The 17,808-nt window shown below is 33.4% G+C and overlaps 1 protein-coding gene across 3 annotated transcripts in view; it reads left to right on the top strand.

Moving 5' to 3' along the window:
* The first annotated feature begins 117 nt into the window (after nucleotides 1-117).
* Nucleotides 118-17,808, top strand: part of LOC149236739 (calcium-transporting ATPase 1-like) — a 286,340-nt gene continuing 268,649 nt past the window's right edge. For 2 of the 3 annotated variants that reach the window (XM_089461614.1, XM_089461612.1), the window contains exons 1-2: nucleotides 118-219; nucleotides 307-496. In XM_089461614.1, coding sequence (XP_089317740.1) covers nucleotides 323-496 — 174 coding nt within the window. In that variant the 5' untranslated portion in view covers nucleotides 118-219; nucleotides 307-322. Of the gene's footprint in view, nucleotides 220-281; nucleotides 497-17,808 lie in introns of those variants that run through there. The other variant, XM_089461613.1, reaches the window with a different exon arrangement.

Here is a 17,808-nt window from a genome sequence, read left to right as displayed (position 1 = left end):
TGATAGGCATGTAAGACAATATCAGTGCATGTCGAAAAGATTAAAAGTGATATGCATGTAAGACATTATCTATCAGTCAGTCTGACATGACAACTGACGCTTCCCAGAAGGTCCAGAGTTCTTGGCGTACGACCCGGGATAAACAAGGACGTCCATATAATTACAGGGAAGGACAAGTCGATGAAAATATCGTCCATGCAGTAGACAATTGACGAGAAGGTTTGAATTATGAAATAAGCATGTTGTTCTTTTTTATTCTGTTCCGAGATATGTCCATTATTTATTTGTGTGTTCTTTCTGAACCAGGTTTGCAGTAGCGGAAATGAATAAATACTTGAATGCAAATTTTGAAGTGGAAGCTAAGAATTCTTCGTCTGAAGCTTTAGCTAGATGGCGGAAACTCTGCTCCATAGTCAAGAATCCCAAGAGACGGTTCCGGTACATTGCGGATTTTGAGAAGAGATCAGAAATCGAGAAAATGCGAACAAAAAATAAGGTGCCTGAACAAATCTTCTTTCGTCTTTTGTTTCTTTAAATTCTGTGCAAGCTGAATTCACTTGCGTTAACTTCAGATTTTTCCCCTCTTTTCGGTATGCGGTTGCTTTGTTGTGTAATAGGCTGGGTTAAGTTTGGAATATTTAGAAAATAACTTATGCTTCTTGTGAGATCGATCGACTCTGCGAGAGTTGAAACCTGAACGTATTTGCTCTCATTGCGATTATTTTTAAGGATGTGAGGGCATGGGATGGGGTTTGAACATGCAACCTGTGCTATGCAACTGAGCTAACTGCGAACACCGGGGTGAAGTTTTATTATACGAGAAAACAACGTGTGGACCCCACTACCTCTTCTCCATATTCTTCATTCGCGAAAACAACGCGTGGACCCCACTACCTCTTCTCCATATTCTTCGTAATGGTTGAAAATTATGTTTCACCCATGGCGTCTGACCCTAAATGCTTCATAATGGTCGAAAACGCTTTATACAGTTTTATGCTTGAATATATTATTATTATTATCCAATTATGGCTGAGCTAATTATCCAATTATTATCTAATTTTAAAATTATAGCCAAATCAAATTTATTTTATCTTTTGAATTCCGGATCAACAAAATACTTAATAACAAAAACTCCACCCATTAAATTAATCATTGAAACTACCCCACCATTTAAACCTATAACTATATATATACTCTTAACCACTCTGTATTAAAAACTTTATTGAATAAAAAAATCATACACGCAAACTACACGTCGCCTCATTACTTCTTACTTCTGTAAAAACTTTATTGAATAAAAAAATCATATGCGCAAACTACACGTCGCCCATTACTTCTTACATCTTATTAATATTTTGTTTGATGGTTGAAAACCGTGGCCCATAGCTTATTACCGCGTATGCGTTATAGGAATTGAAAATGATTGTTTGTACACTTGCCCATGTGTTACCACAATCATTGTTATTTTGAACCAATTAAATATATACAACGAATAAATTAAATTTATAAAGGAATATAGATTGGAATATTGGTAAAGGAGTTAGTGCTCAAAGATATTATATTAATATCTTACACACATTTAAAATAAAATAAAATAATTATAATTAATAATTAAATCAATTTTAATTTATTTTAATTTGGATGTACCAAAAGCAAAGATCAAATTTTTTGAGATATAATTTTTTTTTAAAGTGAAAAGAGATAAATATTTTTCCATAAAGTTTAAATATAGATTTTATTTATGAAAATTCAATAATAGAAGAGATTTTTGGCTTTATTGTTTACACAAAGATAAAAGTTGAAAATAGGAAAGAAATTTTACCATGTTGATAAGTGTATCTATTTTAGAATAGGGTTTTTGGAACTATAATTTAATTATTAATAATGATTAAGTAGATGGTAGGGATTTAATTTCCATTAGATATTTTAGAACCTTTCTAGTAATGATCATAGATAAAAGTTTGAGATTTATCTCAAAAGTAGTAACGTTTTTTTTGTCTTTTTAATTAAATTGATTGATTAAAAAAATCCTATGAATGTGATTTATGGTTTTTTGGGTATGTGGTATTAGTGAGCCATGGTATTGTATTAAAGTTATGGTCCTAGAGGGAGGAGGTCGAGACACCTGTGGGCAACCTTACAGATCTTTTCTTTGCTAACCTGCTAATTGAATGAAAGCATAAACGAAGCAAACTGAAACACAACTATTCTAATGTGCACTACTGTAATGAGACTGCAATTATTGAAGTAAATGGACAGTTAAACAATAAACCTCTGTAATGGACATGCATCCACTTCAACAAATAAACAGTTAAACCATGAATTATCTACCCTGTACTATTGTAATGGAATGCAACTATCTAAGCAAATAAACAGTTAAACCATGAATCTATGCTAGTGTTGTAATGGAAATGAACTACTTAAGGAGATGAATAGAAACCAGGAAGTTGTGCTACTTAACAATACAATAAAGAGGAGCTTTAGCTGCTAGGGTCGGACCCTAACCCAAGAGCTTCAGCCCTCTGAGTTAACTCAGTGTTGGCTCCAAACAAAACTCATCTTCATTATAAAAACATTGTATTACATCAAAAATTGCCACAAGTCTGGTAGCTTGAAACAGAGTAGAGTTTTATAACAAAAAGCTAAATAATAACCAAATTTTTCTAATCTTATTGAGGTCCTAAGCCTTTCTGTTTATAGATCTGAAGTCTCCAACGACTTCCTTGAAAATTAGGGAGGCATAGCTCCCAACTCAAGATAACCTTGTGCTTTCACTCTCACTAGCTTGGCTACCCTCCAGTATGGAGGCTCGGCTCCCAACTCAAGATAAACTGTTTGTACTTTCACTTACTTGGTTACCTGCTAGTACTCCTGATTTGGCTGGTTGCACTTTCACTTGCTTGGATGTTTGTACTTTCAGCTGATGGAGGAATACTCGAATGAAGGTATAGTAAATGAGGAGGATTTACCTCCAGTAAGTCCTCTCCCTTGTCCCATTCTAGTTTTTACCAATATCTTTTGCCATAGTTCCTTGCTTTTACCTTTTATCCCTGCATTTCCCTTACTTTTGTCCTTTATTCCTACATTACATGCACATTAGACCACAAAGCAAAATATCCAACTCTAACTCATCTCATAAGCAAAATATAATCAAAAGTATGCAATAAGTTGTGAGAACAGTTGGTTTGACTAGGCTACGAGGTGAATTAAGGTCAATTAAGACCCATATAATTACTCAATGATGAGGTTCATCAATATCTCTAATATAATAAGAAACAAAAATTTTATTATTTGAATAAATTTTAAAAATTTTATGGTTTGATTTTTTTAATGATAATATATATATATATATATATATATGTATATAACAATCAAATTATATAATTTTGTAAATTTTTAATTTTAACAATATATGAGCGTGGATTATATTGCCACTACTTTTGTTTGGCTAAGAGTTTGTCTCCTTTTTATGTAAGGAAATAGGTTAACCACCGAAGACGTAGAGGCATTGGTAGGAGTGAAAGTTTTTCTCTTACGAACCACCAATGGAGTGAGTAATTCCAGGTGGCATGGTTTTCTTTGAATGAATGAATGATATTTTAATGTCCACGAGACTAACAATAGACAATGGGACCACAAATTTCTCACTTTTTGCCTTTTGCAATCCTTTTCTTATTCAAATTGATGTTGAGTTGTCCCAACCTTTTAACAATCCCCTCAATGAAAAGACAATGCCAAGGAATCAATGCTACCATATTTGCATAACTTTTCTTGATTTCTCTGAACGCATCACATTACAAAAAGAAATGTTTTTCCGATTCCACTACTCCAGACGTGCAAAACATACACATCCGTTCTTCCCAAGATTCTTTAGGCTTTTTCCACCGTCACGTTTCACACTAGAGTTGATGCGAGATGGTTCTTAATTGAGTAATAAGGACCTTTTCCCTCCACGTAATGCTAGCTCCAATGTACTCTTTTTGTTGAAGATCACACATAGGGTTGAATTCCTCAGCGTCATACTTCTTCTTTTTACCCAACTCTTTTCCCCATACATGTTTACAAAGCTTCTACATAACAAAATTCTTTAGCTCCTTTCTATTTGTGGGACAGGCATTGAGGTAGATATTCCATTTTTGCATCCATGTGTAGTTTTGCCTCATCCATGTTTTCTTTCTTTCACTCACGCCTTCATTGAAGATAACAGTAGGCCATTTACCTACTCCCATTTTCTCAATTCTTTTTAGATATGTTCTGAGGCACACCATAACAATTGTTTTGATGGGAGTTCCTCCTGTTTCACCCAACGTTATCTCATAAAGAACCATTTTTTTTATTTTGAACTTGCTCATGATCAAGCTTTTTAGGATTTTTCTTATCCATTTTGAGATGGGGGTGTTGCTAGCCCACAATTCACACCCATATAGCATCACTGGACAAACTAGGAGTCCAAAAAGCATTTTAATGGTTTTCCAATCCCATAAATCTGCCTCTCTACATCTGTTTTGAAGAGCATATAATGAATAATTATGATGGGTCAAAATGCATTTGTGAATAATGTTAGAAATCATAAAGGTAAAAATATTTTCTTTATATAGATAATTACTTGTGTCTTTATTATCTTTATGTTCTTCTTTTATCTTTTAGTTCATCAAACAATTATGAAAACAATAGCACAAAAGTCACAAACACGATAAATAAGCAAAAAGTCATCGCAAAACCCATATCTACTGGAAAACCTAGTCAACAAATCTTCCTTAATAGCTTCCTGGGATTAGCCGAGACTCTTGACCTAGACACATACTTCCTCCACACCAAGTCAACCCTTTCTCCCTTCTAGCAGATGGCAACCCTTCAACAACAACTTCGACCTAGCAACAACAACTTGTAGCAACAATTTCGACCTAGCAGCAACAACAACAACTGTAATTTCAACTTGACAAAACAGACTCTGATCTCCTATAGGAATCCACTCGAGAGAGAGAGAGAGAGAGAGAGAGAGAGAGCACAAAATTTCGATCTTGACTTTTTCTTCCTTCTTCTCCAACTTCACACTCCTTTTAGCCTCCTTTACCAACTTCACACTGGATTTACCAAAAGCAGTGATCAAATTTTTTGAGATATAAACCTTTTGTAAAGTGAAAAGAGATAAATATTTTTCCATAAAGTTTAAATATAGATTTTATTTATGAAACTTCAATAATAGAAGAGATTCTTGGTTTTATTGTTTGCACAAAGATAAAAGTTGAAAATAGGAAAGAAATTTTATCATGTTGATAAGTGTATCTATTTTAGGATAGGGTTTTTAGAACTATAATTTAACTATTAATAATGATTAAGTAGATGGTAGGGATTTAATTTCCATTAGATATTTTAGAACCTTTCTAGTAATGATCATAGATAAAAGTTTGAGATTTATCTCAAAAGTAGTAATGTTCTTTTTGCCTTTTTAATTAAAATGATTAATTAAAAAAATCCTATGAATGTGATTTATGGTTTTTTGGGTATGTGGTATTAGTGAGCCATGGTATTGTATTAAAGTTATGGTCCCAAAGGGAGGAGGTGAGGCCGAGACATCTATGGGAAACCTTGCGGATCTTTTCTTTGCTAACCTGCTAATTGAATGAAAGCATAAACGAAGCAAACTAAAACACAACTAATCTACTCTACACTACTGTAATGAGACTGCAACTATTGAAGCAAATGGACAGTTAAACAATAAACCTCTGTAATGGACATGCATCTACTTCAACAAATAAACAATTAAACCATGAACTATCTACCCTATATTGTTGTAATGGAATGCAATTATCTAAGCAAATAACTAGTTAAACCATGAATCTATGCTAGTGCTGTAATGGAAATGAACTACTTAAGCAGATGAACAGAAAGCAGGAAGCTATGCTACTTAACAATACAATAAAGAGGATATTTAGCTGCTAGGGTTGGGCCCTAACCCAAGAGCTTCAGCCCTCTAAGTTAACTCAGTGTTGGCTCCAAACAAAACTCATCTTCATTATAAAAACACTATATTACATCAAAAAATGTCACAAGTCTGGTAGCTTGAAACACAGTAGAGTTTTACAACAAAAAGTTGAATAATAACCGAATTTTTCTAATCTTATTGAGGTCCTAAGCCTCTCTATTTATACATCTGAAGTCTCCAAGGACTTCCTTCAAAATTAGGGAGGCACAGCTCCCAACTCAAGATAACCTTGTGCTTTCACTCTCACTAGCTTGGTTGCCCTCTAGTAGGGAGGCTCGGCTCCCAACTCAAGATAAACTATTTGTACTTTCACTTGCTTGGTTGTCTGCTAGTACTCCTGATTTGGCTGGTTGTGTGCTAGTACTCCTGATTTGGCTGGTTGTACTTTCACTTGCTTGGTTGTTTGTAGTTTCAGCTGATGGAGGAATACTCGAATGGAGGGATAGTAAATGAAGAGGATTTACCTTTAGTAAGTCCTCTCCCTTGTTTCATTCAAGTTTTTACCAAGGTCTTTTACCATAGTTCTTTGCTTTTACCTTTTATCCCTGCATTTCCCTTGCTTTTGTCCTTTATTCCTACATTACATGCACATTAGACCACAAAGCAAAATATCCAACTCTAACTCATATCATAAGAAAAATATAATCAAAAGTATGCATAAGTTGTGAGAATAGTTGGTTTAACTAGGCTAGGAGGTGAATTAAGGTCAATTAAGGCCCATGTAATTACTCAATGATGAGGCTCATCAATATCTCTGATATAATAGAAAACAAAAATTTAATTATTTGAATAAATTTAAAAACAATTATGTTTTGATTTTTCTAATGATAATATATATATTTCTTAATTTATTACATAATTTTTTTATAACAATCAAATTATATGATTTTGTAAATTTATAATTTTAACAATATATGAGAGTGGATTATATAGCAACTGCTTTTGTTTGGCTAAGAGTTTGTCTCCTTTTGACGTAAGGAAATAGGTTAACCACCGAAGACCTAGAGGCATTGGTAGGAGTGAAAGTTTTTCTCTTACGAATCAGCGATGGAGTGAGTAATTCCAGGTGGCATGGTTTTCCCTGAATGAATGAATGATATTTTAATGTCCACGAGACTAACAATAGTCAATGGGACCACCAATTTCTCACTTTTCACCTTTTGTAATCCTTTTCTTATTCAAATTGATGATGCGTTGGCCCAACCTTTTAACAATCCCCTCAATGGAAAGACAATGCCAAGGAATCAATGCTACCATATTCGCATAACTTTTATTGATTTCTCTGAACGCATCACATTCCAAAATGAAATGTTTTTCCGATTCCACTGCTCCAGAGTGCAAAACGTACACACCCGTTCTTCCCAATATTCTTTAGGCTTTTTCCACTGTCACGTTTCACAACGAAGTTGATGCGAGTTGGTTCTTAATTGAGTAATAAGAACCTTTTCCCTCCACTGAATGCTAGCTCCAATGTACTCTTTTTGTTGAAGATCACACATAGGGTTGAATTCGTCAACGTAACACTTCTTCTTTTTACCCAACTCTTTTCCCCATACATGTTTACAAAAATTTTACATAACAAAATTCTTTAGCTCCTTGCTATTTGTGGGACAGGCATTGAGGTAGATATTCCATTTTTGCATCCATGTGTAGTTTTGTCTCATCCATGTTTTCTTTATTTCACTCGTGCCTTCATTGAAGATAACAGTAGGCCATTTACCTACTCCCATTTGCTCAATTCTTTTTAGATATGTTATGAGGCACACCATAGCAATTGCTTTGATGGGAGTTCCTCTTGTTTCACCCAACGTTATCTCATAAAGAACCTTTTTTTTTTTTTGAACTTGCTCATGATTAAGCTTTTTATGATTTTTCGTATCCATTTTGAGATGGCGGTCCTGCTAGCCCACAATTCACACCCATATAGCATCACTGGACAAACTAGGAATCCAAAAAGCATTTTAATGGTTTTCCAATCCCATAAATTTGCCTCTCTACATCTATTTTGAAGAGCATATAATGAATAATTATGATGGGTCAAAATGCATTTGGGAATAATGTTAGAAAATTAGAAAGGCAAAAATATTTTCTCTATATAGATAATTACTTGTGTCTTTATCATCTTTATGTTCTTCTTTCATCATTTAGTTCATCAAACAATTATCAAAACAATAGCACAAAGATCATAGACACCAGATATAAGCAGAAAGTCGGGGCAAAACCCATATCTACTGGAAAACCTAGTCAACAAATCTTCCTTAATAACTTCCTCGGATCAGCCGAGACTCTTGACCTAGACACATGCTTCCTCCACACCAAGTCAACCCTTTCTCCCTTCTAGCAGATGACAACCCTTCAGCAACAACTTTGACCTAGCAACAACTTGTAGCTACAATTTCGACCTTGAAGCAACAACAACAACAGTAATTTCAACTTGACAAAAGAGACTTTGATCTCCTATAGGAATCCACTCGAGAGAGAGAAAGAGATAGCCCAAAATTATGATCTTGACTTTTTCTTCCTTCTTCTCCAACTTCACACACCTTTTAGCCTCCTTTACCAACTTCACACTTTTCCAGATATTCTTCTAGGATATCGAACTTGAGTGAGAGTGTGTGTTCCAAGTGAATTCAAATTACTTCAATATATAGGCTTCTAGTGAGGTTGAATTACCCAGTTTAAGGCCAACTTGATCTCCTTGAGGCTAACTTGGTGTGGAGGTGACAAATAACTTATTAATTCTTTTTACATGATTCAAAAGCCCAAAAATGATCTCTTTAAATGGACAATGACTTTAATGACTTAGAATAAATCCTAGAAGTCCTCAATGGGGGATTTGACCTAAAACATGATGACCCAAGCATGAAACCTATACTTTAATAAGTCATATTAATATTAATAAAAAATTCTTTTTAATTCTTTTGATAAAAACATTTCATTGTGACTCAAATACAATTTATGAAGACCGAACCAAGTTACATTCTTCAACACTCCCTCTTAACTAGGGAGGTATTCATACTTACATATACAAGTACATGGAATATCTTCAAAACATATGAAGAGTTTAAGCACTTAAGGTGCCACAGACTAGATTCCTGACTAGGGAAGTCTATCTGGGTGGGACTAAGATGGACTAAAGCTTTCAGCCAGTCTCGGTACGATCAAGATTACCTGCCAACCATCAACCTCAGGGATCTAGGTGTGTATCCAAGGCCAGATCTCCAAGACCAATGCCACCCTCCATAATACTTCGGGCTCTAGACATCAACATATATGCCGGCCAGATGTCCTCCCAGGAATTTTACACACTCAATGCCTCAACAAATCTCTCTGGCCTCAAGCATGTTTTTTCAAAAACTTTGAGATTTTTACCTAAATAGTCGCAACCCGAATCGGTAATAATCTTTCAAATACTCACGAGTAAACACAAACCTTCACGGTCTTTCGACTTCTTGATGCTGCATCACAATTCATCATAGTAGGACTTTGAGGCTTCCCAAACAGATCTTGAAAAATCATTCAACTTCCTTTCCTACTTCTCATGCAATAGCCAAAACTTGCTTTCCTTCTTTCAACAACACCTCAATATGCATTCTCCAATTTCTTCTACAAGGTATCCATTATGACTATAATATGACCTCCATCTTAACTCGAGAGATATACTCTTTTCTTTATCCAAACTCCCTCTTAACTTAGGGAGATCAACTTCTTTTTTATGACATCGGATAATCTTTCATGGCTTCCATCCTTCTTGATGATCATCATTTTTACAACTTCCTTCACCATGCTTATCGATCATCTTCATCATCTTGAAGATTATATACCTGCACAATTTTGGACAAGAAGTACAACCAAATACATATGTAAAGGCATGAACTTTAACTTTATCATAATCATACAATAATGGAAGAATTAGACTTTAGACAACAAATACCTAAACTCAGCTATGTTCACAAACAAGAGACACATACTTTTATACTTCAACTACTTTTTCTCATGTTAGGTTACAACCCCTAGATCTTATTAGTAACTCAATCAAGATATTAGTCTCATTATATCTAGGGCCTCAATATTTCTTCCAGATATATGAAATACTCTACTAAAACCCCATAAGCAATTCAAACAAGTATAGCTCTGCAATGCATCAAACAACTTTAGAATTCATATGTTATACTTCTACTAGGATTTAATGCAAACCCTAGATTTCATACATGAGACACTAAGTCTTAGATGTCAACTAATAACCAATCACAACACAATCTAAGGTTTCAACTAAATAACCACCTTCTACCAGGGTTTGTTGTAAACCCTAGATTTTATCATCACATCATATCCTAAAATATCAAACTTATGTTAGGGCTTAGTTACAAACCCTAGAACTTATCAACAAATAGGTTAGCACAAATACATATCTAGGATAATCATGCAAAAACATATCATAACATATATAGGAAAAACCCAAGACACAAATATCAATACATTTAAAGTCAGAGATATAACAATGTAGATCAAACTAGGGTTTTCATCATATAGAAAAACATATATCTAAGGATTCATTCATAAGAGCTAACTCTAAATACATAAGGGTTTCACTTACAAACCATAATTTAATAAAACCTCAAGGTCTAGGAACACATTACCAACCAACCCTAAAGGACTAGGGCTTCCATAACAGTACTAAGATACCAAACATGACATCATCATCAAAACCCCAAACATCAAAATAATAGTATTTTCTAGATTTCATCAATAACACTAAGTAGACTAGGGTTTTTCACATTAGCATTGACATACCCTTAGGTTAGGGTTTTAAAAATAACCTATTAGGGTTCCAAAAACATAATGATTTTAATGAGTTTAGATTCAATCTAATGATTAATCTCCCAGACAAGAATCTCTATGATTCAAAGGTCCTAGACATAACACTTGTTAGTAATATAAAGCATATTTTTTAGAATGAATGGATGTACCTTTATTATGAAGAGAAACAAAACTTATAGTCTAAGAATACCTTTAAGGTTAGACAAACCTTATAGGACATTAATTCCAATAGAACTCCTATGCTTTGTCTTGTGAGGTCTTCTACACAACGCTTGATCATAACACCAAGCCTTTCCTAAACAAGGAAAATATATAAATGAAATATGATTAGTACCTAGATAACAACAGGAAAACCAAATATAAAAGATAATACATTGAGTAAGATACTTATCTTTGGAAAATGGTGAGGGCTCCCTCTTAATCCAATCTCTAGGGATACCTAAAAACTATAACAAAACAATTCAACAATATTTTTCCAAAGAATGTTAAACTTATAAGTTCTAGAAATCAAAGTACAAATCAAATAAAGAAATTCAAAGTAGAAGGGCTTAGTAGTATAAGTCCTTTACTTTCGATTTTTCAGTCTTGTGCTTCTTGGGAGATCCTTCTTTAGCAACATTTTCATGATCTCTATTTCTCTTTCTATTTCTTAGATTTTTAGGACAGTCACTTTTATAGTGATCCATCTTGTGACAATTGTAGCATTCAATTTTGGATATGGCTATCTTCCTTATAGACCCTTTAGACTTCTTGAATGATCTTTTTTTATTGTGATGAGTGGAGTAGGCATTTGGAACTTTTTATTCTTCATTCTCATTGTTGCTTATTAGAGAAATCTCGACTTCTTCCTCACTACAAGCATTCCATAGTTGTTCAAATGTAAGAGTCTCCCTCCAACTATTGAGACCTGATGAGAAGGCACTCCATGATGTTGGTAAACCTAGAATTGTAGTAATTACAAGTTCCTTCTGTGGTTCTATCTCATCAATCGCTTGAAGTTCATTTCTTAATCTGGCTATTCTCACAAAGAAAGATGCCACAATGTCTTCATTTGTCATTTTTATAGACCTTATTTCATTTTTAAGGCTTGCAATTTAACCAAGATTCTTGATAGTGAATAATTTTGATAAAGTCTCATACATCTCTTGAGCAGAGTCTATGTTAGATATATAGGGGATGAGGTTATCTTTTATTCCATCCACCATTAGAGTCATAGCCAATATTTCTGTCTCTCTGAATTTTTCCTTTTATGCATCACTTAACTCATTAGTAGGTTTCTTCACCTTTTCCTTGACTAAGTCCGAAACTTGATTCTTTTTTAGGATGAAGTCTATAATCTTCTTCCTGGTCCTGTAGTTAGATGCTCCTTCTAGTTTGTTTTCACCCTTCATTGAGTAGACATTGTCCTTGAAGATGATATATTTGACTTCTTATCTATTCTTTTTTGTGACCCGTATTCAAAGCTTCTTAGAACTCCTTACTCTTCTTTCAATAAATCTTTGAGTTGTCTTCTTTTTTCCTTATTCACCTTAGCTTTGATTCCATGTTAGAAAATCAGAAAGGCGAAAATATTTTCTTTATATAGATAAGTAATTGTGTCTTTCTTATCTTTATGTTATTCCTTCATCTTTTAGTTCATCAAGCAATTAACAAAACAATAGCACAAAGATCACAGGGACCAGATATAGGAAGACAATTAAGAAAAAATCCCTATCTAGAGGAAAACCTAGTCAAGAACTCTTCCTTAATAACTTCCTAAGATAATCCAAGACTCTTGAGCTAGACACAGACTTCCTCTGCACCAAGTCAACGCTTTCTTCCTTCTAGCAGATGACAACCCTTCAACAACAACTTCGACCTAGCAACAACAACTTGTAGCATCAATTTCGACCTGACAACAACAACAATTTAAACTTGACAAAAGAGACTTCAATCCCCAAGAGGAATCCACACGAGAGAGAGACCAATAGCCCAAAATTTTGATCTTGACTTTTTCTTCCTTCTCCAACATCACAATCATTTTAGCCTCCTTTACCAACTTCACACTTTTCCAGCTCATTTTCTTGGATATCGAACTTGAGTGAGGCTGTGTGCTCCAAATGAATTCGAACTGCTTCAATATATAGGCTTTTGGTGAGGTCAAATTACCTAGTTTGAGGTCGACTTGGTGTGGGGGTGACAAATAACTTATTAATTCTTTCTACATGATTCAAAAGCCCAAGAAGGGTCTCTTTAAATGGACAAGGACTCTAATGACATGAAATAAATTCTAGAAATCCTGAATGGGGACTTTGACTTAAAACATAATGACCCAAGCATGATACCCATGCTCTAATAAATCATATTAATAATAAAATAAATTTATTTTTCATTTTTTTGATAAATAAATTTCATTGTGATTCAAATACAATACAATTTATGAAACCAAACTAGTTACATTATTCAACAAATAATAGCCAATAATAATTGGGAGTTGTCTATAATGCGACTTTTTGAGATTCCGGTGACGGAATCCGGCGGAAGAAATTGAGATGAAATCATGATTTGTTGCAGTTAAAATGGTTTTTTAACTGCATATTCGGATTCAGCATCCTGAAAAACCCCTGGGACGGTTTCATTGTGCAGAAATTAGCTATCAAACTTGGATTCCAATAAATTACTGCCGGATTTTCACCGGAAAAAATCGCCAGAAAGACTTTCAAAAAGTCGCGTTAAAGACTACTCCTAATAATTGTCCCATAATTTGACCAATAAATTATAATAAATTTATTTTAAAAAAATCACAATTTTAATAACTTTTAAACAAATTTCAAAAACCAAAAATTTATATTATACTATTCTTTCTCACTTAAAATTAAACCATAAATAATAATTTTACCAATAAACATATGAAGTGTACAAATTTATATGAAGTGTACAAATTTATCGATTTAAATTTAAAAATTAAATTTACAATTCTAATCATTTCTAAAGAAATTTCGAGAACCAAAATTCATAGTACGCTATTCTTTCTCGCTTAGACTCGATACAGAACCAAGATTTATACTCCGCTATTATCTTTCACTTAGACTCAACACATAAACAGTAGCTTCCCCAGATAAAAACGCAGCGTTTTCTAACTGCTTTGTAACAAAACGAATCATAAATAAATAATCGAGCTAAAAGTGATAGGCATGTAAGACATTATCTGTCAGTCAGTCTGACATGACAACTGAAGCTTCCCAGAAGGTTCATAGTTCTTGGCGTACGACCCGGGATAAACAAGGATGTCCATATAATTACAGGGAAGGACAAGTCAATGAAAATATAGTCCATGCAGTAAACAATTGACGGGAAAGTTCGAATTATGGCGGAGCTAAATATTATTGTCTAGTTTTAAGATTACAGTCAAGTCAAATATTAAATTAATATAAGATTATTTTATCCTTAATTAATATAAGATTATTTTATCCTTAATTAATATAAGATCATTTTATCTTTAATATTATTAAGGAGAATTAACTTTTTGAACTCCAGATCAGCAAAATGCTTAACAACTTAATAACAGAAACTCCACTAATTAAACTAATCATTGAAACTACCCAACCATTTAAACTATAACTATATATACTCTTAACCACTGTACATTAAAAACTTTATTAAATAAAAATATCATACGCGCAAACTACACGTCACCCCATTACTTCTTATTGATATTCTGTATGATGGTTGAAAACCATGGCCGATAGCTTCTTACCGCGTATGCGTTATAGGAATTGAAAATGATAGTTTGTACAGTTGCCCATGTTTTACCACAATCATTGTTATTTTGAACCAATTAAATATAGACAACGAATAAATTAAATTTATAAAGGAATAAATTAAATATAGATTGGAATATTGGTAAAGAAGTTAGTGCTCAAAGATATTATATTAATATCACACATACATTTTAAATAAAATAAAATAATTATAATTATAATTAATAATTAAATCAATTTTAATTTTGGATTTACTAAAAGCAGAGATCAAATTTTTTGAGATATAAACTTTCTTTAAAGTGAAAAGAGATAAATATTTTTCCATAAAGTTTAAATATAGATTTTATTTATGAAACTTCAATAATAGAAGAGATTCTTGGTTTTATTGTTTACACAAAGATAAAAGTTGAAAATAAGAAAGAAATTTTATCATGTTGATAAGTGTATCTATTTTAAAATAGGGTTTTTAGAACTATAATTTAATTATTAATAATGATTAAGTAGATGGTAGGGATTTAATTTCCATTACATATTTTAGAACCTTTCTAGTAATGATCATAGATAAAAGTTTGAGAATTATCTCAAAAGTAGTAATGTTCTTTTTTCCTTTTTAATTAAATTGATTAATTAAAAAAATCCTATGAATGTGATTTATGGTTTTTTGGGTATGTGGTATTAGTGAGCCATGGTATTGTATTAAAGTTATGGTCCCAAAGGGAGGAGGTGAGGCCGAGACATCTATGGGAAACCTTGCGGATCTTTTCTTTGCTAACCTGCTAATTGAATGAAAGCATAAACGAAGCAAACTAAAACACAACTAGTCTACTCTACACTACTATAATGAGACTGCAACTATTGAAGCAAATGGACAGTTAAACAATAAACCTCTGTAATGGACATGCATTTACTTCAACAAATAAACAATTAAACCATGAACTATCTACCCTATATTGTTGTAATGGAATGCAGTTATCTAAGCAAATAAACAGTTAAACCATGAATCTATGCTAGTGTTGTAATGGAAATGAACTACGTAAGCAGATGAACAAAAAGCAGGAAGCTATGCTACTTAACAATACAATAAAGAGGATATTTAGCTGCTAGGGTCAGTCCCTAACCCAAGAGCTTCAGCCCTCTAAGTTAACTCAATGTTGGCTCCAAACAAAACTCATCTTCATTATAAAAACACTATATTACATCAAAAACTGTCACAAGTCTGGTAGCTTGAAACACAGTAGAGTTTTACAACAAAAAGTTGAATAATAACCGAATTTTTCTAATCTTATTGAGGTCCTAAGCCTCTCTATTTATACATCTGAAGTCTCCAACGACTTCCTTCAAAATTAGGGAGGCACAGCTCCCAACTCAAGATAACCTTGTGCTTTCACTCTCACTAGCTTGGTTGCCCTCTAGTAGGGAGGCTCGGCTCCCAACTCAAGATAAACTATTTGTACTTTCACTTGCTTGGTTGTCTGCTAGTACTCCTAATTTGGTTGGTTGTATGCTAGTACTCCTGATTTGGCTGGTTGTACTTTCAGCTGATGGAGGAATACTCGAATGGAGGGATAGTAAATGAGGAGGATTTACCTTTAGTAAGTCCTCTCCCTTGTTTCATTCGAGTTTTTACCAAGGTCTTTTACCCTAGTTCCTTGCTTTTAACTTTTATCCCTGCATTTCCCTTGCTTTTGTCCTTTATTTCTACATTACATGCACATTAGACCACAAAGCAAAATATCCAATTCTAACTCATATCATAAGAAAAATATAATCAAAAGTATGCAATAAGTTGTGAGAATACATGGTTTGACTAGGCTAGGAGGTGAATTAAGGTCAATTAAGGCCCATATAATTACTCAGTGATGAGGCTCATCAATATCTCTGATATAATAAAAAACAAAAATTTAATTATTTGAATAAATTTTTAAAAAATTATGTTTTGATTTTTCTAATGATAATATATATATATATATATATATATATATATATATATATTTATTAATTTATTACATATTTTTTTTTATAACAATCAAATTATATGATTTTGTAAATTTATAATTTTAACAATATATGAGAGTGGATTATATAGCAACTACTTTTGTTTGGCTAAGAGTTTGTCTCTTTTGACGTAAGGAAATAGGTTAACCACCGAAGACCTAGAGGCATTGGTAGGAGTGAAAGTTTTTCTCTTACGAACCACCAATGGAGTGAGTAATTCCAGGTGGCATGGTTTTCCCTGAATGAATGAATGATATTTTAATGTCCACGAGACTAACAATAGTCAATGGGACCACCAATTTCTCGCTTTTTGCCTTTTGTAATCCTTTTCTTATTCAAATTGATGATGCGTTGGCCCAACCTTTTAACAATCCCCTCAATGAAAAGACAATGCCAAGGAATCAATGCTACCATATTCGCATAACTTTTATTGATTTCTCTGAACGCATCACATTCCAAAATGAAATGTTTTTCCGATTCCACTGCTCCAGAGTGCAAAATGTACACACCCGTTCTTCCCAAGATTCTTTAGGCTTTTTCCACTGTCACGTTTCACACCGAAGTTGATGCGAGTTGGTTCTTAATTGAGTAATAAGAACCTTTTCCCTCCACTGAATGCTAGCTCCAATGTACTCTTTTTGTTGAAGATCACACATAGGGTTGAATTCGTCAACGTAATACTTCTTCTTTTTACCCAACTCTTTTCCCCGTACATGTTTACAAAACTTTTACATAACAAAATTCTTTAGCTCCTTGCTATTTGTGGGACAGGCATTGAGGTAGATATTCCATTTTTGCATCCATGTGTAGTTTTGTCTCATCCATGTTTTCTTTATTTCACTCGTGCCTTCATTGAAGATAACAGTAGGCCATTTACCTACTCCCATTTGCTCAATTCTTTTTAGATATGTTATGAGGCACACCATAACAATTGTTTTGATGGGAGTTCCTCTTGTTTCACCCAACGTTATCTCATAAAGAACCATTTTTTTTTTTGAACTTGCTCATGATTAAGCTTTTTAGGATTTTTCTTATCCATTTTGAGATGGGGGTGCTGCTAGCCCACAATTCACACCCATATAGCATCGCTGGACAAACTAGGAATCCAAAAAGCATTTTAATGGTTTTCCAATCCCATAAATCCGCCTCTCTACATCTGTTTTGAAGAGCATATAATGAACAATTATGATGGGTCAAAATGCATTTGTGAATAATGTTAGAAAATCAGAAAGGCAAAAATATTTTCTCTATATAGATAATTACGTG

This window comes from Pinus tabuliformis, chromosome 8 (genome assembly GCF_031772625.1).
Source record: "Pinus tabuliformis cultivar Carrire ecotype Pingquan chromosome 8, CPIR1, whole genome shotgun sequence".
NCBI classification, from domain to species: Eukaryota; Viridiplantae; Streptophyta; class Pinopsida; order Pinales; family Pinaceae; genus Pinus; species Pinus tabuliformis.
The sequence above is the reverse complement of the archived record's forward strand: the minus strand, read 5'-3'. Positions and strand labels throughout refer to the sequence as shown.